Source organism: Euphorbia lathyris, chromosome 3 (genome assembly GCF_963576675.1).
Source record: "Euphorbia lathyris chromosome 3, ddEupLath1.1, whole genome shotgun sequence".
Classification (NCBI taxonomy): domain Eukaryota; kingdom Viridiplantae; phylum Streptophyta; class Magnoliopsida; order Malpighiales; family Euphorbiaceae; genus Euphorbia; species Euphorbia lathyris.
The window spans coordinates 76,294,126-76,318,935 of record NC_088912.1 but is presented as its reverse complement, the minus strand read 5'-3'; the positions used below and the strand labels follow the sequence as shown (position 1 = coordinate 76,318,935).

The 24,810-nt window shown below is 34.3% G+C and overlaps 1 protein-coding gene and 1 non-coding gene across 2 annotated transcripts; both read left to right on the top strand.

The window, feature by feature from the left end:
• The first annotated feature begins 9,955 nt into the window (after positions 1-9,955).
• LOC136224866 (G-type lectin S-receptor-like serine/threonine-protein kinase SD2-5) lies at positions 9,956-12,501 on the top strand. Its single transcript, XM_066013296.1, has 2 exons — positions 9,956-11,993; positions 12,123-12,501. The coding sequence occupies exon 1, from the start codon at positions 10,234-10,236 to the stop codon at positions 11,980-11,982; it is 1,749 nt and encodes a 582-aa protein (XP_065869368.1). The 5' UTR covers positions 9,956-10,233; the 3' UTR covers positions 11,983-11,993; positions 12,123-12,501.
• Positions 12,502-12,901: 400 nt separating this feature from the next.
• LOC136225126 (U2 spliceosomal RNA) lies at positions 12,902-13,088 on the top strand. Its single transcript, XR_010686860.1, has one exon. It is a non-coding gene; the product is annotated as a U2 spliceosomal RNA (small nuclear RNA).
• Positions 13,089-24,810: the final 11,722 nt, after the last annotated feature.

Below are 24,810 nucleotides of genomic sequence, written 5' to 3'. Positions count from 1 at the left end.
ATCAGAAATTTTGGGAAATTGTTAAGCCAAGAACCTGCGAGTGTGTCCTACGCGGACTCAATGAATGGATCCTAGAGAATGATCTGAACATGACACTAATCACTCTTATCCCCAAGACAAAAGACCCTAAGAGCCTAGCTTAGTTCTGGCCTATTAGTCTATGCATTGTGAGCTATAAAATGATTACGAAGTGCATTGTTGGTCGGCTAAAACCGCTTCTTCTCGAGATTGTCAGCCCGATGCAATGTAGCTTCGTCCCGAGAAGGAAAATTACGGATAATGTAATTTTAATCTAGGAAGATGTGTTCGCCTTCAATCAGAAGAAAGGGAAGAAGAAGTTCATGCTGCTCAAGCTCGACCTAGAGAAAGCATACGATCGCATTAGCTGGAGCTTCTTACATGATACTTTACAAGTACTAGGTCTACCGCCAGGTATGGTTTCTACAATTATGTCCTGTGTGACTTCCTCTTTCATGCATGTCTTGTGGAATGGAGAAAAGGATTCTGGATTCAAGCCATCCCGAGGGCTTAGACAAGGGGATCCTCTATCCCCGTATCTTTTTGTTTTGTGCCTCGAACGACTCAGTCACCTCATTCTTGATGCTGTGGAGAGGGGTTCATGGAAGCCGATTGTCCTATCAAAAAATGGTCCAAAAATGACCCACTGCTTCTTCACAGACGATATAGTTCTTTTAGCTGAGGCTTCCCAGCACCAAACATCGCTAATCAAAGAGATTCTTACCTACTTTTGTGATAGCTTGGGCCAGAAAATAAGCCTAGACAAATCCTGCATGTTATTCTCAGCTAACACTGTCACTCGAGAGAAGGAGGAGATTGTAAAGGAATTGGGGATTAAAAGCACGATGAATCTAGGGAAGTACCTTAGTGTCAGATTAATCCACGAGAAAGTGAACAAGAACACTTATGGCTATGTGATTGATGGAACAAAAGAAAGGCTAGCATACTGGAAGGAACGAAGCCTATCCCTCGCGGGACGCTCAACCTTAATTAAATCTGTCCTGTCAGCAATGCCTAGCTATTTGATGCAAACTACAGTCTTCCCTGCAAGCATTTGCCGCAATCTTAACTCTATTAATAGAAACTTTCTTTGGGGAAGCTCAGATAGGGGGCGGAAAATGCACCTTATTAGATGGGATGCGATTTGTCAAACCAGAGTTCAGGGTGGACTCGGTATTCATCGGGCACGGCAGGAAAACTTAGCGAATATCGCAAAGCTAGGGTGGCGGATGTTGTGTGAACCGGATACAAAATGGGTTAAAGTTCTAAAAGGAAGATACTTTAACGGAAGACAAGGGTTGGAGATGTTCAGGAACAGGAAGAAGAAGAGTTATAGTTGGCGGAGCATAGTAAAAGGTGTCGGAATTTTAAAAATTGGCTTGAACCGGCTCGTAAAGAATGGAAAGAGCACTTCGTTCTAGATGGACTGCTGGCTAAGGAATACAAGGTTAAGTGAGAAGGCTATCTCCCCGCCTCTGGAGGAGGAACTAACGAAGAAAGTAGTAGATTACTGGCTCGATCAAGGTGGATGGGATTGGATGTGTTTGAGCGGTTTCCTCCGATCAGAAGAGGTGATGAGATTAGCAGCGATTGTCCTGTTTCCGAATGACGATGAAGAGGATGGATGGTTGTGGGGTCTTTCAGAAACAAGCCAGTTCTCTATTTGGTCAGCGTATGAGCGGCTACAGATTGATGAGGGGAATGAGGTTGACGAGAACGAATCGGATTGGAAGGAAATATTGAAAGCAGTGGGAACCGAACGAATGCGGTTTGTTATCTGGCTCGTTTATCATGATGCGGTTCTCACTAATAAAAATAGAGTCAGACGTTATATCAGTCAGGATGATGGGTGTCCCACGTGCAAAACGCCGGAAACAATTATACACCTCCTCCGTGACTGTCAGGCTGTAGGAGATTTTTGGGAATTATTCATGCCAACATAGTGGAGGAGTGGTTTTTTTCAAGGAATATAAGAGATTGGGTTTAAATGAATCTCAACATGCAGAAGTCGTGGGAGGGGGTAAGATGGCCCATTATCTTTGTAACAGGCTGCTGGTGGATGTGGCGATGGAGGAATGATAAAATCTTCAACGGGATAGATAAGGAGCGGTCGGATAAATGGGAGTTCGTCATCCGCCAAGCGAAGGAGGTGTCGCGCGTGGGGATAGGAGCCGGAACGGGGAGAGGGCACGCAAGGGAGACACGGGAACAAAATGTGGTCTGGCTGAGGCCCGTCGAGAGCTAGATGAAAGTGAATTGTGACGGAAGCAGCAAAGGGGATCCGGGAACTGCTACTTATGGTGGTCTGATCCGGAACAATACATGAGAGTGGAGAGGAGGTTTCGTCTGCAACCTGGGGATAAGTACTGCGCTTTTAGCAGAATGTTGGGGCCTGTACTACGACATTATTTTGGCGTGGAAATTAGGAGTCAGAAAGGTCGAGTTTGAAGTTGATTCTCTCCATCTAGTGAAACTGATACAAAATAAAGGGAGGTCGTATCACAGGTACTATTGGCTGATTGAGGAGTGTCAGCGCTTATTGAAGCAGGATTGGGAGGTCAGAGTTGTTCATACCCATCGAGAGGGCAATCGAGTGGATGACTGGTTGGCAAAATTCGCAAGAACTTTTCCTCTAGGTCATCACGAGTGTGATCGGCCGCCTGCAGGCCTTCATGACATCTTACTTGCCGATATAAGTGGTAACGGAGTAGTCCGTCTTGCTAGAACCTAGTTTATTTGGTTTTTTCCTGTTTTTTTTCTTTTTCTTGTTCCTCTTGGGGTGTTGTTTAGCCCTTCCATTTACCAAAAAAATTTTATCGAAACCTAAATTGATACTATTTTTTAAATATTAAGTCTACATTTGTGCTATTTTGTACGTGGAGTCCATATTGATACTTTTCCAAAAATATTAGACCTATTTTACTACATTATCCCTTTTTTAAATAAGTGATATCTTCATTAGGTTTAAAAACAACGTATATGCATTTTATTTTTAAACCAATAATACAATGACACATCACATCTCATTCTTTTAGAATTGTATACGGTTTTACTTACTACTTTCTACTCCGGTAACTTTCAATTTCTCTTTCTCTTTTCTCTGATCGTGCTTGTATCGATGACTTCTATTTCTCTTCACTTCCAAAATTACTCTTCTTGCGTCTTTCTCATCGACTTCTCTTCAATTGGACTTCTCTTTCTTCTTCTCCTCTACACATCCATTTCTACTTTAACACCTAAACCTCCATCTTTTACCTTCAGACTTCATCGTCAATTTCAGTAATTCTCAAGTTTGGGCATGGGTTTGAAGGCTTGAAGAAAGAAGAGAAGGGAAACGTTCAAGATTTCACCAACTGAGATGTAAGTGAAGTTTTAGCTACAAAAAGCCCCTCTCATTATCATGTACTCCAAAAAAAAGTGAGCAATTTGAGCAATTGATTTTAATCCTATGATATTCATTTACATTGAAATTGAATGTATAATTAGTCTTTTTTTTTATAATAGAATAGTAGGTTCAATCGGGGCTTTATTTACATTGAAATTGAATATCCAATCGCTCTTTATTTTAAACTTTAATGATTATGTAATGGTTAAAGAAGTTTTGATTTCTAAATTCGAATTGATTTTACCTTCTTGTGAACTAATGGGATTAGATTATATATTATCCAACAATTTCAATTCATTGAATTCAATTAGATTCTCCAATAATCAAATTATTTGATTAGTGAGAAATCTCTCAACCAAAACTCAGTAGAACTCAGTAAATGGTTGAACCATTACTGCATAAATTCTGTTTTTGATGACACCTTTTACATTGATTATCAATTTTAGAATTTTAACCTTCCTAGTTGGTTTTCATTATTCTTTACGTCCTATATATTATTGTCATTGCTTTGTGCATACCTGACTTGTCATTTAGTCTAAAGATGATTATATGCTGCTATTAATATACAACAGTGGTTTTAAATTTCAGATTCTCAATTCTGATCCTAATTTGTGGAATAACTCTACATGGTACATGTTACACTTGCTTGAATTGTTAACAATTTATATGTCTTTATCACATATAAATCTCTATTTGTCACTATGGTGATTCGTACTTGAGTTTTACCATGAAAGTGTTAACTCTGTTTCTGAAGCTCCCTTCCTTTCTTGAGATACCTACAAGATAGAACAGACCGCCAGAGATGTGCCAGAGGTGGTGAATTACTTGTGAAGTGGTGATGTTAACGTACCTCTAGGATTTTCCCTTGCTAAAAGTCTTAAGAACTCAGAGGTATATTCGTGCACGCTCTGTGCACCTTGAGAGCACCCACGATAAGAACTATAGATGTGTTGCTCATATTCGGGTGGTAGAAACCGTTCCATCGACATTGCTTTCATCAAAAGCCAAGGCCTTATCGGATCCTTTCCCCCTCTTCTTCTTTGTTCCCTTACTTGATCCCACTAAACTGATGCTCCACCCTTCAACTGATACGCTACTAATCAGACTTGCCGCTCATCCAGAATACCCGCATACTCAAAGAATATCTCTACTTTCGACAATTAATCTAGGAATCCTTCAATGTCCAACTCACCCCCGAATGAAGGCAAGTCTATTTTCAGTTTAAAAGCATCATCCTGATCATAATTCCCAACATATCCGCCTCTAACATGCCTATTATCAACATATGAGTTCCCCCCAACAAAATCCATATGTCTATTTCCAATAACACCAACATTATCAACATTCTCCATATTCCTACCATATCCAGCATACTCAACATCATCAAATCCATAACTATCATTATCTTTATTATGAATTGCAACATAGTTCGGTATTCTTACCTCGAGAGCTCTATGGCCCACTTATTGTGGTTGTGGTTGAGCTATATTCCGCCTTGGTGGTGACCGTGGTGGTGTGAGTTGCCTTTGTGGTTGGGGTATGGCAATCCCCTCGGGTCTCCGATTAGGACCTCCAACGGCTTATTGAATCATATCTCGCACTTCAAGCTTAAATTTTTCCATAATGGTTCTCATCTCCCTCATACGTTCTTCTGATTCTTTTCTACTTTCGGCTATGAGCCGATTTTATTCCCGTAAAATCTCAACTCACTCTTGGAGTCTTCTATCTTCTTTTCCACCACTTCCATGGTTTCTTGAGGCTGTGTAGGTTGAGCCATCTTAAAAAAAAGTCTCGACTCGAGTTAGGAAAATGATTTGGCTCTGATACTAACTGATACGTATTAATAACGAACAAGTAGTTTTGATCGTAAACTAACAAAGAGTTTCTTCTCTAGTTTAACTAGAAGGAGTAAATCCCATATAGATAGGTTTGAATTGTTCTTCAAAGAAGTTTTTGGTTATGATTGAAAAAAGATGAACAATCTTACAAAAGTTGAGGTTTAAATACCTCCCATAATTTAAATAAAAAAGATTATAATGTCCTAACTAGGGTTACATTTCATAAAGGAAGTAATAGAGATAAGGTGAGGTGAAGTGGCTAAATGATAGACTGGTGAATAAGCCTTAATGGTATAGCAGTAAAATCAGAGTGGCAAAACAGTAATAAGGAGCAAACATGGATCTGACAGTGTTGGTTCTCCTTGGAGAGCAAGTTACCTCACATGACATGTGGCATGGCTGACATACCGTGTGGTTGTAATCTCCGACAGCTCCTTATCGCTCGACGATGACTTCCCTCTCTCCACTCTGTAGGTCACACGATGTGTAAATGAAGACCACACACCGTGTGAATTTCATTCGGAATTCCAAGAGCTTCAGCCACCAGCCCACATGCCGCGTGCTCCCGTGACACCAAAATCAAAATGATTAGAGATTTTGTGATGATTTATATATTTAATAATTTTTAGTCCTTAATTATAAAATTAATAGCCATTAATTTTAGATTAATGTTGAAATTTAACTATTCAATAAATAATGTTCATTTTGTAGAAGTTAATAAATAAAATTTTGTATCCTATATTTAATGATTAAAATTTAAATACTCAAATTAATATATAAAAAAAATACTCAAATTAAAATTAGGACTGTTATAAAAAAAAGAAATTAAAACTAGGACTCAAATCGCAACCGTGGATTATTTTGTAAGATTTCCACTTTAATATAATGGAAATTGAAGAGAAATATAGTAATGAATTACTCGAAAGAATGATGTCATTACCTTGTGATTGTAATAAAATTAAGTTGACATTTGTGTCCTTTGCTAATTATTACTTATTGACAGTAACACACCAAGGGATGATTTGTCAAGCAAAAAAATCAGATATTGAAAATATGATTATAGTTTAAAATACAAATCATTATATTTGATATAACATTATGCATCATTGATTAATAATATATGCAATTTGATTTTGTGAAAAGCACCCTTAACTTAGGAACATCGCATGCAATCGTTAACAGGAAAGTGAAAACGCGCGACTATAATATAATGATGATTCTATTTGATAAATAGTTGTTAGCCGATTATATTAGCTATTGACTGATTATATGTTTTGTTAATTGACTTGATTAGCTGATTTAACTAGTTGATTGTGTAAACTTATTTAGTAAAAATTAGCTGATTGTTAATAGTTGTTTATGTAAAATAACAGGGTTAGACTATGCTTACTTTGTTTTTGAGAAAGTAAACCTTACTTTGTTTTTTCCACCAATGGATGGTGATTAACTTTGATAAAGTAAGCTCATCCAATGGCAGAAAAAAAAGTAAAGTTTATTTTGTAAAAAACAAAGTAAGCATAGAAGACACCAAAATAACAAATAAAAACATGATAAAACATTTATTTGAGGTTAAAGAATAGTAATTAGGTGTAAAAATATTCTTAAAAAGAGATGAAACAATAAACTAATTGAAAAACTCATAAAACCAGCATTTTCAAAATTAGTTTTTCAAACCCAATAAGTTCTATCAAACTTCTACCAAACATCAATATTAGATGTTTAACTAGTCAAATTCTCTAAAGTGCGCAAACCTCTAATTTTATCCAAAAAGTTTTTTACCAAACATGACAATTTTCTGATTTGGGTCTCTATATGCTAAACACAATTTGACATCTTTATTGCAATTTTTGTATATTTAAATTTGTCATTGATTCAATTATTATTATTATTATTATTATGACAATTTTCTCATTTGGGTCTCTATATGCTAAACACAATTTGACATCTTTATTGCAATTTTTGTATATTTAAATTTGTCATTGATTCAATTACTATTATTATTATTATTATTATTATTATTATTATTATTATTATTACACTACACTCTATGAAAAATCTAGTCTCACATAAATTAATTGTTTTGTTTGAGAGTTTGGAGGTTAATGGAGGTGAGAGTAAAAATAAGTAATATATAGAAAACGAAAATGAAAGTTAAAAATTAACATTATTTGAAAGTTTACAGAATATAAATGAGAGCTAAAAGTTTAACTTCGTCTAGGGGATTTTTAAATAGATAATTTTTTTTAATGAACTTTCTATTACTTCCATTAAATTCTATTTTGGACGTTAGAGTTTGAAGATTAAAAGAAGTAAAAGTTTAACTTTAATTAACCTTCATTTATTCTTCAAAAACAAATCACAAACAAGGTTAATGTTATATTTTATATTCCATTGTTCCATTCCAATCCATCTCCATTAACTTCCTCCAAAATAAGGGTTTAATATTTCTAGCTATGGAATTTAAGGATAACTCGTAATGTTATTAGAATTAGACATGACGTCAAATTAGATTTATAATTGGATTATGAATCATTTAGTTTTTTTTTAATCATTATGAATCAATTAGTTCAATCAAATAATTTGTATTAGTTAACGAAATGACGTAATAAAATAAATAAATAATATATGTATTATATATACATAATTAATTTAAAATTATAAACTAGTGATACATCATTTGAAAATTGAATTTATTTTTTTAATTATAACCTAATAAACTCTATGTACACCACTCCATATCAAACTATTAGTATTTTAAAACTAAACTTATTATTATTTAAATAAAAAGAAAAAATGTTATGAATTATAAAAGTAGTTACTAGTGAGACTTAGGGCCTGTTTGGTTCAGCTGTTAGCTAATAGCTGTTGCGGTTGTTGTTAGCTGTTTGTAGTTGCAGTAAGCTGTTAGTTATTAGCTGTTTAATTATTAGTATTTGGTAAAATCATATTGAACTGTTGCTGTTCGGATTTAAAATGTCTAAAATGGACATGTTTTAAATTAATCAACGATGAAATTATAAAAGGAAAAATGTGAAAAAATGCCCATAAAATTGCTTTTGGCTGCTAAAACTAGGGGTATAATTGCACCATTTTAGACGTTAAGGGTAAAATTCCCCTAGCTACAAATGTTAGAGGTATTTTTGCACATTATCCTATTATAAAATAAAAAACGTGTTACACAGATTAATAAAAATAATCAATATATAAAAAATAAAATTTTTATTGAACGCAATAAAACCGTGTTCTTCCGGTAATTATGTTGTAGAAATATAAATAATGTTAAAGAATAAACATATTTTGTGGAAATAAGAAGAATAATTTTGTCAATAACATATAACTACAAACAACTATTTATAAAAAGCTCCAAATATGAGCTTTTCGTAAAACGCTGCAGTTTCGAGAGAAAATGCTAAACGCTGCGGTTATATAAACCTAACCAAACGCTATATTTTCTGCGTTTTGGAGTGAAACGCTAAACGCTCATCCGAAAAGCTGAAACAAACACTCTCTTAAAATCTATTTTTTTTTTTCAAAAGTAATGGTTTTATTTATTTGTTCACCTTTTTCTTTTTTTAAAGTAAAAATAAAATACTAGGGTCACCTCATGTCTCGAGTTGACTCCAATTATTTATGGGTTATTGAAGACTAACAAACCTATCATGACTCCGATTGAATAGATTCTCGATTCAATTGCTCGGACCGGCCATTTTGGGTATAAGAACATTATAAGGTATAAATTTAACTCTAGGTTATTGAGTGAGAGAATTTATATTTTATATATAATTTATTATAATTTTAAATCTAACGTTAGCAATTTGAAATCTCATTAACAAAAGATGAGTTTTTTTATTAACAGAAACCGTGCAATTTCAACCTCATCGGGTGCATAGAATGCTGAAATAAGTGGCGAATACATGATTGTTCGGCTGGAGGGACCGATTTTACACATGGTGTGTTGAATTATTATTTTTTTTTTTTGCTAAATTGAACTTGTTTAAATTTTTTTCGTATATATGTGTTATAATCAGAGTGGTCAAGAACCAATTTTTAAGTACCAATATAGAACTTTTCAAATAAAGCTGTATTGTGTTCAGGACCTGGACCAATTTTGAAGTGCTAATTTAGCACCCGACCATTATTTCTTGGAAACAGAAGGATCAGAACCACCACAGCCTCAAATTTCATAGAGACAAGGAGGCTGAAACTACTCGTGATCATGGTGGTTCCGACGGCCCCCTATCTCCCCACTGGCTGAAATTTATAGATGGTCAGAATATAAAATTACACCTAAAATATTATAAATAATTACACCATCTTGTGGGTGCCTTCTATGGTTACTTTGTTTTTGACAAAGTAAAACTTACTTTGTTTTTTCACCATTGGATGATGGTGGACTTTAACAAAGTAAGTTCATCCAATGGTGGTAAAAACAAAGTAAGGTTTACTTTATCAAAAACAAAGTAAGCATAGCCTAACCCGATGTTGTATTAATATTAAAATCACTATCCCTATAACTATAGCATAAATGTTAGAGAGTATATTTGACCAAGTCATAAGGTAGAGAAGAAGTCAAATCCTGTAACCCGTTCCACACTCCACAATGGCACAATCCCACACTGCTGCTAGACAATGATGTGCGTGCGATTAAGATTCTCACTTCTTCCTCTGACAATATCAACTGCTCCAAAAACTTATTTTACCCATTGATCTTTTCTTATTTGCCAACGTTTTCATCACAAAAATTAAATATAGTATAATTCATCCCAAACGAAAAAAATTTCGTTATTTTTTTGTTACTATTATCTAAAGATTATGAAATCAATTGACAGAAAGCATAGGACAAAGGAAGGAAACAACGTTTCTTGACTTTGTTATACCACTAGTCATCCTCTTCTTCTTCAAACTGAACCTCAAAAATCTCTCTCAGTAGACCCCATTCAGCATGATTTTTTTTTGATAACATAGAACACAAATTCAATTCACCAAATTCAGATGATCATGTCCATGGATTTGCCTTTGAAATGGCTGCTTCTGACTCTCTTTCTAATTTACTTTCCTTTTACTCTTTATGCTACTGCCTGGTTCAACAATGATTTCATTCACAAAGGTAGCATTGATTTCATTGACGGCTCAACCATCAGACTTATCCTACTTAACAACACCGTTTCCCCTGCTACTGGCTGTGGATTCTACGGTAATCGGACCACCGATTCTTACTTCTTCTCGGCGTTTTCAGTTCAGACTACAAGTGATTCCACGATTATCAGAGCAGTTCCTCCACAGCTTATTTGGGTAGCTAATCGAGCTAATCCTGTTCGAGAAAATGCCTCACTGGAGCTCAACAAAAATGGGGATTTGGTGCTTAATGATTTCAATGGTAAGTTCATATGGTGTTCTTGTAATTCCACTTGCAAAGCAGCTCTTTTTAACAATTCGACTACTGGGAATTGCTCCTTACCATCTCAGATTTTGTCGTTGATTACAACTTCTACTTCACAAAGACTTCTTCTTGCTGAAGCTGAAACATTTATCAAAGTGCAGAGTCCATCATCACTCCCAGAAACACCTCAATCTTCAAAGAAGAACATAAGAACGGTGCTGGTTTTGGTATTGTTCATTTCAGCATCAGTAGCGGTTGTATTTATCTGGATATGTTTAAGATATATAAGAAATCAAATTCCCACAGATGAAGGAAGGGGTATTGGTTTTGATTTTGATTTTGATGAGGATTGTGAGAATTCATTGCTTCAAGTATCAAACTTACCCAAAAGATTCACTTACAAAGATTTGAGAGATGCAACGGATAATTTCAACAAAAAGCTCGGAGGAGGGGGTTTCGGATCAGTCTTTGAAGGGACTTTGATAAACGGCACCAAAATTGCAGTGAAGTGCTTGGATCGATTCGGGCAAGGAAGGAAAGAGTTCTTAGCAGAAGTGAAAACAATAGGCAACATTCACCATGTTAACCTTGTTAGACTTGCAGGATTCTGCGCGGAAAACTCACACAAGCTTTTAGTCTATGAATATATGATCAATGGATCCTTAGATAGATGGATCTTTAATCCAGAAAATACTCTGGAATGGAAGATCAGGAAGAAGATCATAATAAGTATTGCTAAAGGGATATCATATCTTCATGAAGATTGCAAGATGAGAATAGCTCATTTAGACATCAAACCACAAAACATACTTCTTGATGAGAAATTTGATGCTAAGCTATCTGATTTCGGTCTGGCAAGGCTGATTGACAAGAGCCAAAGTCAAATTATAACTCAGCTACGAGGAACGAGAGGGTACATGGCACCCGAATGGTTGAGCAGAAAGATAACGGAGAAGGTTGATGTTTACAGCTTCGGTGTTGTTATCTTGGAGACCATTTGTGGAAGAAAGAATTTGGATATGAACAAAGTAGAGGAAGATGATATGTTGCTTCAAGCTGTGGTTAAGCGAAAGGCGGAAGAGAAGAGGTTGTTTGATTTGGTTGATAAATGCAATGACGATATGCAGAAGCATGTAGAAGAAGCTGTGGAGATGATTAGAATAGCTATATGGTGCTTACATAATAATCCAAGTATAAGACCATCAATGTCAATGGTGGTTAAGGCTTTAGAAGGAGGAATGATGATGGATTCTGTTCCTGATTACGGATTTTTAACATGTATGGTGGAAGATGCTCCTGCAGAAGTAGAAATGATACTTTCAGATCCACAAGAAGCATCAATCTTGTCAGAAGCAAGATGAAACCATTGAAGGTAGCTGTTTTTGTTTGTTTAAACTTGCAGCATATATGGTTTACTGTTTTCAATTTATAGCCTAAGTTATGCAAATCTATTGCATTAGATTTGCAACAATCTCTTACATTTTGGTCTTGATTGCCTCAGGTGAAGTTGTGGATAATGAAGGAAGTAGCACTAAAATAGTGGATCCAGCAACTGCTTTCAGAGTTTGAGCCTACCAAGATGCAAGCAAGAAGATAGGCCAGCAGCAATTGTCTAGTTCCTATTTCTATACACCCGACCAATCAATTGATGCCGCTTCCGCACATTTCTTTCGTAACACTAATATGTCCCATGAAGTTGTATGTATCCCTCTTTTGATCGATCAAATGAAATGCTAGTAGGTTGATCCAATATGTGTATGCATAGTCTGTAAGCAAGATTAGTGATAGATTGATTCATTAATTTATCTGAAACTATATATTATCTTGTCTAGTTTGTAGCATAGCTGTAGATATATAAATATAATGAGTTTCCCTGCTAACATCTACCAACATTTTACCTTTTTACTGCATTATTGCTCAATTTCTTTTAATGTCATATTGATTGGAAAGATGATAAATATTTTCAAGTAATTTCTTTATATTGTTAATAATTTATTGGATTTATAACTTGAGTCAAGTAAATTATTTTATTATAAGCTTAGGTCTTATTTATCAGGGATTAATATTTACTTTGAGGATGTTGTTATTAGAGTTGTATTCTTAGGTTCTGATTGTAGCAGATATCCTGTTTCTTTTTGTATGGATTGAATGTATCTATTGAGATAGTGACATATTAGGTGGTTTGATTAAATAAAGATCGTGTTGGATTTGTTTCTGGGTGAAAATTCAAAGATTTAATTGTTAATAAATTAACAAGAAGAAGAAAACTGAACTGAGAATTTCAATGCTTGGACCTGAGTTCAACAGCGAGGGTTGGCACATGTTTGTTTCTCTGATATGTGGGTCACTGGCCCACACGATATTAAATTAATTTTTTAAGGGGGAGAGTCCATCACAGTAGCTTGCTACTGGGCCTCTCATGTGTCGCCCATGCGTTGCACTACTGCTTGGGCCTGGCGCACCCCTCCAAAATTAGTTTTAAGACTTAAATCAAATACTTGTTCGTTTGTCTATCTTTGTTAATTCATATGTTCTTATATTCTTATGTCAATCAATTCTAATATAAACAAATAATTAGCAATTAATCTGAACATTATATAGGAAAGTTCAAAATTAATGATATAAATATATATATATTTTTGATGAAATGCTATATTTTAAGAACATAGTGAAGTTTTTTTTTTTGAAGCACACATAGTTAAGTTTTTAATGCTGTATTTTAGGACATCGTTAAGTATTTTCAATTCTAAAGTAGGATTAGCGTTAATTTCAATACATCTCTATGATATATTACTATTTGATTTTTTTTTTAGAAGAAATTACCTATTTGATTAAAAACTTAGTACTACCATTTAAATGAGAATTATATGTAAAAAGTCGCGAGTTAGGAATGCGATTTATAGAAAAAAACATTAAATTATAAAATATTATCTGTAAAAAGTCCTTTGTGTAAAGAATGGGATTTTATAAAACAATATTTTTTGATTAAATTATAAAATATTATTTCTAAAAAGTCCTTTGTGTTATGAATGAGATTATTATAAAAACATCGATTAAAATTTTAAAAAAACTTATTACCATTGTAAAAAAGTCCTTTGCGTTAGGAATGAGATTTATGAATTCTATATAAGAAGTCCTTGTGTTAGGAATGAGATTTACAGTTCAAGAAGACGATCCGTATTTTTTAATCAAATTAAAAACTGTTCGTTCAATCGATTTAATTTATTATTATGATTTAATTTTTATTATTATGGTAAAATAATTATATTTTCCATGTTAATGAACATCTCACAAACAAGCAATTAGGGCGAATTAGTAGATATATGGCGAATCCTATGCTCAAAGGGATTATAGTGTAGTGGAAATGATCTTAGATACATTAAAAGAATACAAGTTTGTTGTGTTATGGAGGATCAAACTTTATTGTTAGAGGTAACTTAGATTATACGGTGATCGAAATAAAAGCAAATTCACCATAAGATATGTGTTTACTCTTTACTAGATATAATTTAGGTTTCAGAACTACAATTTAACAATAGAAGAAGAATATATGACAACTAGACAATCTAGTAAAGAAGTAATGTGGTTAAAGATGGTATTGGAGGAATTTGGGCATGAACAAGAAACTATTCCTCCATTCATTGATAGTCTATAATGTCTTGCATTTATCAAGAAATCTAACATTTCATTCCAACACAACATTTAAGTTTAGTACCATTTCGTTCGTAAGAAAGTGGAAAAAAAATAATGAATATGAAAAAAATTAAATAGAACATTACTGATTTTATGTCAAACTAATAAATTTATTTGATATCTATCTTTTAGTGACCCAACACAAACTTAAGCAATAGGAATTGCAAGGAAGAAAATAGGTTTTGAAGATTTATTGATTCTCAATCAAATCTTCAGATGTATTAATTAATTTTCTAAATTTATGCAAAGAAAAATCCGAAGAGATTTCATACATTGCCTTAAAAATTGAGTGACAAACATCAAATCTTCCCACGAGAAGAAGAAACATTTTTGAAATATATTATGAAAAAAGAGTTGTTTTCCATTCAAATTTTAGAGAGAAAACATAGTGAGGTATTATATTGTTCTATTAATTTTAGAGAGATATTAATTTTAGAGAGATTGTCATTAGTATTACAAGAGGTTGTAACCAATGTTTTTAAAAAGGGGACCGATAATCAGATTAATAATTGGAATAGGTAATGAGTTCAACAGATTGACTCAGATTATTTAAACCGGATGACGTTATAAATAATATATATATTTTAATCAATTTAAATTATGAAATTTACTAAACTTCTAAAATTTATTTTATGTATATTTAAAATTTAAATACTAAGTAAACTTTTTGCAAAGATAAATTAAATTTTTGATAATATTTATTAATATATATATATATATATAAATATATGTTTTTAATTCCACAAATTAATGAGGTTGCCAGGACTCGAACCTTCGGCCATTTGATCAAGAAGATCTGATACCATGTTATGAAATTAATTGAACTAAAAGGTCAAGTTGATAGTTGAAGTCCAATCACAAATCTTATATTAATATCTGACGCTGCAAACGCCATGTGAGGCTTGAATTGGAAAAGGGAGCTTTGGGAATTTCTTCCCACACGACGTGTCACCAGGAGTAACGCCGTGTGGGCATCGAACAGAGCCCCTGGAACTTTTGGTTTAATTCACTCGGCGTGTGGGTTTGGCCACACGCCGTGTGAGCTTCATGGAGGACTGGATCACGAGGAGTTGGGCAAAGCTGGTTGGCGAAGGATGAAGGCCACACGTCATGTGACGCGGCTTTTCAGCAACTTTGGACAGAGGACAAGACCGTCAATTTTACTGTTCATTTCTGTAATTTACTGTCTTGCCATTTAGGGATAATATCCTAAATGCCATTTAGCCACTTGTTCCCTCCTTACCCTTATCATTTCCTTAATGTTTGTAACCCTAGTTAGGGTATTTATGTCTTTTGCTTTTAAGTTAGAAGAGGTATATAAGCCTCCTTATTTGTAATGAAGGGATCTTTTATTCAATCAAACAATTTCAGCCTCCATTGGAGCAAGGTCCAACCTTTATTTGGGATTAACTCCTTCAAGCTAAGCTCGAGAAGAAACTCTTTAGTTGATTTAAGATCAAAATCAACAAGTTCAACATTAATCTGTATCAGTTGGTATCGAAGCCGAATCCTTTTTCTTCCTAGAGACTTCTTTTTGGTAATAGTTCAACCCCGACTACCCCAAGAGGCAATAGAATCCATTGATAAGAGATTTGAAGATATTAAAGCTTGTATGAAAGGGTTTAGAGAGGCTCTTATGGAGCAAAATGAAAGACATGACGAAAGAATGAGGGAGATGGCCGATTCTCTTGAAGTTTTCAAGCTAGAGATGCGGAATGCCCGTCAACCACATGCCGAAGGTTCTCACTAGAGGCAAGAGGAGGTTATTAGACCCTAACCCCAAAGGCAACCTACACCCCCACCTTCTCCACCCCAAAGGCAAAATGTTATTGAACAACACGTGGGCCCTAGGGCTCTCGAGGTAAAACGTCATAATCACATTATTATTCACAATGCGGATAGTGATAGTGATGGAGATGCATTTGATAAGTTTGAGCATATCAGACTTGGTAGAAATGTGGGTATTAATGATGATGTTGTTATGGTTGGTCATGGGAATATGAATTATGTTGGGGAAACCCATATGTTGAGAATGTGAATGCTAGGGGCGGGTATGCCTGTAATTATGATCGGAATGATGCCTTTAAGTTGAAGATAGACTTGTCTTCATTGGGGATGTGCTTGATATTGAGAGATTCCTTGATTGGTTATCAGAGGTTGAGCGGTTCTTCGAATATACGGGAATACCAGATGAGAGGAAGGTCTGTTTGGTTGCGTATAAGTTGAAAGATGGGGAATTAGTTTGGTGGGACCATGTTAAGGAAGAGAGGAGAAAAGGAGGAAGGGAACCGATATAGTCTTGGCTACAGATGGAATCTATGTTGAGGGTATGGTTCTTACCACCCGATTATGAGCAATACATTTATAGTTCATATCGGAGTTGTTCACAAGGTGAAAAGAGGTGCATGAGTATACTTTGAAGTTCTTGAGGCTTTTGGCATTGGCTAACTTGTCGAAAACCGAAAGCCAAAAGACTTTAAGATAACTTGTCGGACCCTGCACCACATGCTTGATATTGGGGACACCTCAGAAGGAGAGAAGAAGAGCATAACAACCCAAAACCTAGACAATGACTATGATCAAATGACCAAGAGGTGAAGCAAAGAATCAAAGAATGGAATAACAAGCTAAAGGCTAAGGTGGATGAGCATTGGAGAGATCTCCAATTTGAAGTCGGGGATGAAGTAATGGTGCACCTAAGCAAAGAGAGACTTGCTAGTTACCCGAGTAGTAAGCTCAGACCAAGGAAGTATGGCCCATACAAGGTAACTAAGAAAGTGAGTGCCAACGCTTATCATATAGCCCTCACCAATTGGCTTGGAAAGATGCCAACTTCTTTTAATGTACGAGATTTAAGTCCATGGAAACCAGATGTTCCTCTTGCAACTACCAAGGATGAGTCGGCGTCCAACTCCTTTGAAGAAGGGGAGAATGATGCGAACATCTCTAACACGAGGCTAAGAATTAGAGTGAAGACACCTTACACGCTGTGTTCCAACAGCCACATGCCGTGTGAGGCTTGAACTGGAAAATGGAGTTGCGGGAATTTCTTATCACATGGCATGTCGCTAGGAGTACATGTTGTATTGGCATCAAGCTGAGCCCCTGAAACTTTTGGTTACTCAGTGTGTGGGTTAGGCCACACGCCGTGTGAGCTTTGTGGAGTTGGGCAAAGCTGGATGGCGAAGGATGAAGGCCACACGCGGTATGACACCCCACACGCCGGATTTTGGTACTTTTCCCTAAATTTTACATATATTGAGTTTCTTAGCGCCGAATTAAAGTTTGTGGAGCACTATCTATTTCATCTCTCGAGTTCCGATTAAGCCGTTAATGAAAAACTCAATATGTATTAAAAATACTGATCGGAGTTAACGTGTCTATTTAAAAAATAATAACGGTCATAGTTAAGTTTATAGTGGTTTAGTTGATGTGAAGATTGCGAAGGCTCTAGTTTTTGAAGAAGAGTATTTCTTTGATTATATCACTTAAAAATGCTTATATCAAAGATTGATGCTAAAATCGTTGTTTTTTTTTTTTGGTAGAAAAGGAAAAGAAAAACGAACCACAACAAACTACCCAGGAATTAGCCTAGGGAAGCTAACCCCAATCCTATCTTCTAAGAGAAGATGAGAGATGAAACTAGGGGAAACAGGGAGGGTAGTAACGCCTAACGTCCCTTCATGGCCCGCCGCCGCCAAGCGATCAGCAACACGATTCTGCTCTCTAAAAATGTGTCTGAACTCTACGAACTCAAAGGAGGAGCAAAGCCTTATAATAGCTTTGATGAGGTTGCGACTGTTAAGATCCATAGAATGATTCTCAGAAATCATTTTGATTGCTTCCAAATTATCAGACTCCACAGAGAGCCTCTTAACACCCAGCCTTTTAGCAAGATTGATTCCAGTAAGAATAGTCCAGAGCTCCGCAGAAAAGGAAGCACCCAACCCTAAATTCTGGGAGAACCCAGAAAGCCAGACGCCCCCTACATCTCTAAGCACACCTCCAGCCGCAATCTTACCGTTACTGAGGCAGGAACCATCAGTATTCAGCTTCACAACCCCCTCTCTTGGCCTGCTCCATCCCACGAGATGGACATCACAACACTGAGAGGCTCTGGCAAGGGACTCTCCTTTGAAACTATCGATAATAGAGAAAAGTTTTTTCGAGAAGAAATCAGCTAAATTTGTCATAAAAACAGTTTTATCTCCAAAAATTTCCTCGTTTCTCTATTTCCAAACTTGGTGACAGATAATAGCAAAGAAAATGTCACCATGCTCCATGTATGGAAGCAACTTTCCTCTAACACCATCAGAGAACCAGTCGACCTCAGAATGTGCCATGAAGGAAGAGAAAATATGGTGTGGGAGAATTTTCCTCCAAACCTCTTTACTATTAGAGCAATCTCTAAGAGCATGGCACAAAGTCTCAACATGGCCTCTGCATCTACTGCAAGCTCCAGACCAAATTGCATGAAGGTGGGATTTTATTGATAACAGACCAAATTTTAAGATTGTTTTCATCCCAGAACGAGGTTGTTGATGTTTTTGCTAGGCATGTCATTTTCTATACTAATATTTTTTAAGGCCATTTTGGTTAATGAAATTTTTCTTCCTCTAAAAAAATAAATTGAAGTAAGAAAAAAATTGAAAAATAGATATGCCCCCTACATTTAATAATTTTACCAACAAACTGTGTCCAGTAAAGGTTGTATAATACTTTTTTTTTTTCCTATCATTAATACTGGCTTGATTTGTAATAACTAATAATTAATAAATTTTGTTTTTGTAGGTGAGAAAATAAAAGAAAAAATAAATTGTGTGGAGGAGACAAAAGGCTTGTTAGCCCAAGTGTCTGCGCAAAATCTTAAGGGCACATTTCATGTGGCTATATATTGTCACAATAATAAATACTATCTAATGAACCATTTATGAGGGCTTAGCTGGTATTCACTTGAATTGATTTTAAAGAAAAATTATTAAATTATAAATAAATTGAATTTCAGTAATTGTACTGTATTATTCAAAATATTTTCAATCTTTGTATTTCTCTAGAGTATTCAATTCAGCTCCTGAAGAACTTATTATTTATAATGAATTATTGGTCTTCTAATCTTGTTTAAAGTGATCAATTGATCCATAAAATAGTTTCAATATTCTATTAACTTCATAAGTTTGGTTAAAGAGTGCACGTATAAATTGTCCAAATCTCTTTGTTCTGCCACGTAAATTTAAGGGGTTAAAATGATATTTTAAACAAATTTAGAAAACTAATGATATATTTCTAAAATTTAGGGGCGAGAAAGATTATATGTACAACTACAGGGACCATTGCTGTATTTTAAGACCAACATTTTTCAATACAAAAACGTCACACAAAATGAAACATTTACAGATAAAGTATAAGCATCCCACTAACTAATAAATAATATCTCCAAAACAGGAACTAACTAATTATGATTAATTAATTAGTCTGCAATGACTGAATATATATCAAAGACAAAAAACTATTTGGTGCATCATAATTTCCAAAACTTTTGGATCATCCATGGATTTTCATAGCCTGCAATTACAAAAAAAATCAGAGGGGGAACTAATTTAAAACAGATATTTGCAATAAGCAAAAATGTGAATTATGAAACAACTACTAGTAGTTATTTTGGAAAGAAATTTTGGCTAATATTTATCGGCTACCAATAAAAGTAAATAATAATAGTTAAATCAGTGAATACATAATTGATCAATTAGAGGGGTAATTTTACATTTAGTGTGTATTTTTTTCGTTAAATCAAACTTGTTTTAATTTTTTTTTCCACACATGTACAGATATTATCATCTGGATAGTTCAAAACTAAATTTTCTATACCACTATAAAACTTTTCAAAATTAATTTAAATTTGAACTACAAAAGTAAGATTTGATCGTTTTGAATAAATAAACTTATCTTCTATCCTATATTACTCAAAGTTGAATTTAATAACTAAATACAAACTTAATAAACTGATTAATCACCTCAATCTTAATTTGTAGAAAAAAAAGACGGAAAATATTAATAATAGGGGTAATTTCGACGGCCACCCCTATCTCCGCCCATGAATCAAGCAGATCCATAGATTGCGATTCCTCTTTCCATATTAAATATCTAGGAAAAATAATAGACTTAGAAGAAAATTTATATATCACTTCACTTCAGCTGTAAGAAGTCCAATAACAACAAGAGAATCCAATCTTGGCAAATTGGACATGTTTTATTTTAATAATGAAATATATAATAAAATTTAATTCTTGGCATACACCAAAATATATAAATTTTATTCAAACCATAGTAACTTCAACAGGACATGAAATATATTATATTATCTTACATTTTGTTGAGATCCTCTGGACTTAGGAGAAGAAGAAGACGACATAGCGTTTTGTGCATTAATGGAATTAGGTCTGCCGTGACTGTGAGAACGGCCACGTCGAGGCGGAGGCATAGCTGAAGAATGAGTCTCTGGTCCTCTGTAATCTATTTCATAAATTTCTAAATCATGTCTCCCTAATACCAAAATAAATAAATATTAGCAATTTAATTACCATAATAAAAACATATTATATATAAATTAATATTGGACAGACAGATTTACCCCTTGAAATGTGAGGTAAAGCAAGGAGGAGGAGGATGAGAAAGGAAGAGATGATGGTGAACTTGAGCTCCATGGAAATATATAAAAATCTAGAATTTCAGGTTTGAAAAAAATTGGTATATTTTTAGATTTATATAAAGAGAGAAGAGAGAGAAAGGAATTGAAAATGGTCACAATCTACACAGCAAGTTTGGGCAAGGTAAGGATGTGGATATGTTGGATATGGGTTGGAACATTTATGGTTTCATCTTTTTCTATACTCATGTTTATGCTACGTATTCTATTACATGGGCCTACTCACTTTAGTTATTTTTATGAAATTTTAACAATAATCATCATCAAATTGTTAACGACAACCTAGTGTTGAATATCATAGTCAAATGTACAAAATAATTTTATTAATTATTTTCAATGTAGTGGTAGTAGGTAAAATAAATTTTATTAGTCGAGTGTATTACTTTCGTAGTATTGTAAAATTTCTATTATTTTACATTTCACTATGTTAAATTATTAGTGAAAATAAAACGTTTATACATCTTTAATTGAATATGGAGTACAATCGTGATACCATTATTGGTGAGAAGTACATATATTTATAGACCGGAGCCTGTCCACGTGAAAAATAAACTTTATAGGCTTAATATGCTAAAGTTCGCCTATATCCAAGGTGAGCTTAGATTTTATTAAAAACAGCATGGGCTCGCCCAATTTGACCTTTCGGATTATTATTATTTATCAAATTTATATGTATAAATATATTAAATATTTATTTTAAGTAGATCTGGGTATGGACCGGACCTGTCAGGATTTTAATAAAACCTGACGAGTCCAAGCCCAGCCCAGCCCGCAATAAATTGAGTCGGACTCGGGTTCGGGTCTAAAATATGAATTCCAAGCCCGCCCATCCAAGCCCATCTGTATATTAAAAAAAATACAATTAAAATGTCACACCAACTTTTCTTAATAAAAAAATAGTACACACAACACAATGCTTAATAAGTTTGGAAAAATTCTAATAAACTAATTGTCTATTGGTGGTAAGGTAAGTATATAAATCATCTCATAGAGAATATATATATATATATATATATCGGGCCGGGTCGGTCCGATGAAAAATTCATAAAGCCCAAGCCCGTCTAGTTTCTGGTAGACTTATACAAGCTTGGGCTCGAACCGGGCCTGATACCAATTTCATGTGTCCAAGCCCGGCTAAACGGGCATGGGTCTGGGTGGGCTCGCCGGCCCATACCCAGGTCTAATTTTAAGTATAATTTTTATTATTAAAAGCGTATATTTTGTAGGTGGTCTTAGAATTTTATTTTTAAATTCGAGTACAAGACTTAAGTCTGTCTAAAATAATAGTAGACATGGCTGGACTTAAGTCTGTCTAAAATAATAGTAGACATGACTGGGCCTGAACTAAGTATTTTTTTGGGAAAATTACACAGAAATTCATCTTTGAGAAACTATTTACAACTATGTCAAGTCATAATTTTGGATTATGTCAAACTAGTAAAATCAGTACTTTTAATATATTTTAAGAATTAGAATTTATAAATTAGGAATCTAGAATATATTTTCTAGGGTTTATGATTCATGAATTGAAGTCTAGAATTTTTAAATTAGGGTGTAAAATCATAATATATAGAAAATAATGACATATTAAAAATTAAATTTAGTGATATGACTTAATTGTAATTTTTTACTTAAATATGATATTCATGTAACTGACCTTTTTTTTTTTACAAAAGTTCACTGAACCAAACCTGAACCTCACTCATGAACAGATCTAGTGAGTAGTCAATTATTATTAAAAATCTAATATTAGAGGCTTAATTTGATTGATGAAGAGACTCATAAATCTAGAGGCTCCATTTGATAAAATAATTGATCAAATATAGCACATTTCCGATGTAGATTCTATCCATTTTTCACTCTCATTATCATCATTTAGGTTGGGATACAAATTGAACAATTTGATAATAGAAATTGAATAATTTGACAATACTATGTAGATCTTGTCGCTTTGGTCGATGTCTTATTCCTCACGATATTGAAATGTATCTATATAGAATCAATATAATACTACATAGAATCAATATAATTCTCTCCAAAATATTACCAAACATCATTATTAAAAAAAAAAATTCTCAATTTTCCGGCCGCCTGCCGGCAGGGGCGGATTTAGGGGGGGCATAGGGGGCATTTGCCCCCCCCCCCCCCCCCCCCCCCTTCACCCGAAAAAAAAAAAAATTTTTTTTGTCCCAGAACGACGTCGTTTTGGTAAGTGAATCTAAATAGCAGACAAGGAGGACATGACTTCATTGCGTTTCTTTACCCTCACATCGCTCGACTTCTCTTCTCCGCTCCCTATCCCTCCCCAAACGCAAAACGCCGCCACTTTCAGTCTCCTCTCCTCCTCCGTCCGACTTCTCCCTGCCTGCCTCCGGCCGGCCGTCCGCCCATCTCCGATCTGCTGCTGCGGCTGTCTCTCCCTGCCAGGTTAGTTTAATTGTTCTTTTTCTGCTTTAATTTAAATTTTAGGTTAAATTAATTTTAGGTTAAAATCATTTTAGGAAAATGGATATTGATAGTTTGTTTTGTTTATTTTTAATTTTGGTTAATGGATATTGATTGATAGATTGTTATTAATTTTAGGTTATTCTTAATTTTAGGTTAATTGAATTGGTTGAATTGATTTGGTATTATTTATTGATTGAATCGATTTGGTATTTATTGAATTGAATTGAATTGATTTGGTATTATTAATTGAATTGATTTGGCATTATTGATTGAATTGGTTTAATTCATTATGTAGGTTAATGGATAAATTTGTGTTTAAAAGAGCACGAAGTTCGGTTGATAACAATTATGTACTAAAGTGTATTTTTTTCAATTAATGTTATTTTGGCTAAAAATTTTTTTATATAGAGTTTCGTCCCCCCTCCCTCAATTCCTGGATTCGCCACTACCTGCCGGGGCTCGAACCCCCTAACCCCCCTTTGGTTCCGCCCCTGAATACAAATCATTTTTAGGTCTTACATATTAGTATAAACTTTTAAGTTAAATGATTCAATAACATAGTATTAAAGCTTTTGGACCAAATAGTCGTTAACAATTTTATTTGTTAATATAATTTCAACATATAGTAAGATAGATCAGTGTTGTAAATACTTCAAATAGACATTTGTATATAAAATACTCAATATATGCTTCTCAAGTTTAGGTTGGACTTATAGATCATGAATTGTAGGACTAAATATATGGAAGTGAAGTTCTTATATTAAACACCCGACCTTCCATGTCACTTAAAAGATCCCCAATTCATATTTAGACACGTATATTGCGATTTCGCTTAATAATTAAAATAGTAAAACCTCTTATAGTATGTATGAAACAAAATATGTATTGAAGATTCTCCCATTGACATGGAGAACCGAGTGCAGGTGGCAATACAATGAGTATTCCATTATCGGACAACGAGTATTAGATATAAGCAAAATTTAATTTATGTTTTTTATTGATTTTTACTAGTTAAATTTTTTGTGTATTTCTTGTATAATTATTTTAAGGGTAATTAATTTATTAGTCCCTATATTTTGACAAAACACATTGTTTAGTCCCTATATTTTCAATAACACATGGTAAAATCCCTAATGTTTTCTTGGTGAACTGTTTCGCCCCTAAAATTTTTCTCGGTGAACTGTTTAGTCTCTGCCGTTAGACTCTTATGAAGATTCTCTTAGTCAATTTGGATTTGCATTCTTCTTTTCCTTTCCTTTAAACTCTAATGCATTTGAAATCAATTTTGAGTGTTCTTCTTTTTGATTTTCTTCTTAATCGTTCAAATTCGTAAGTATTGGGTTTG

Bases quoted from the DNA above. Each gene is read 5' to 3' on its own strand.
- LOC136224866 (XM_066013296.1), top strand. From the start codon at position 10,234: ATGATCATGTCCATGGATTTGCCTTTGAAATGGCTGCTTCTGACTCTC.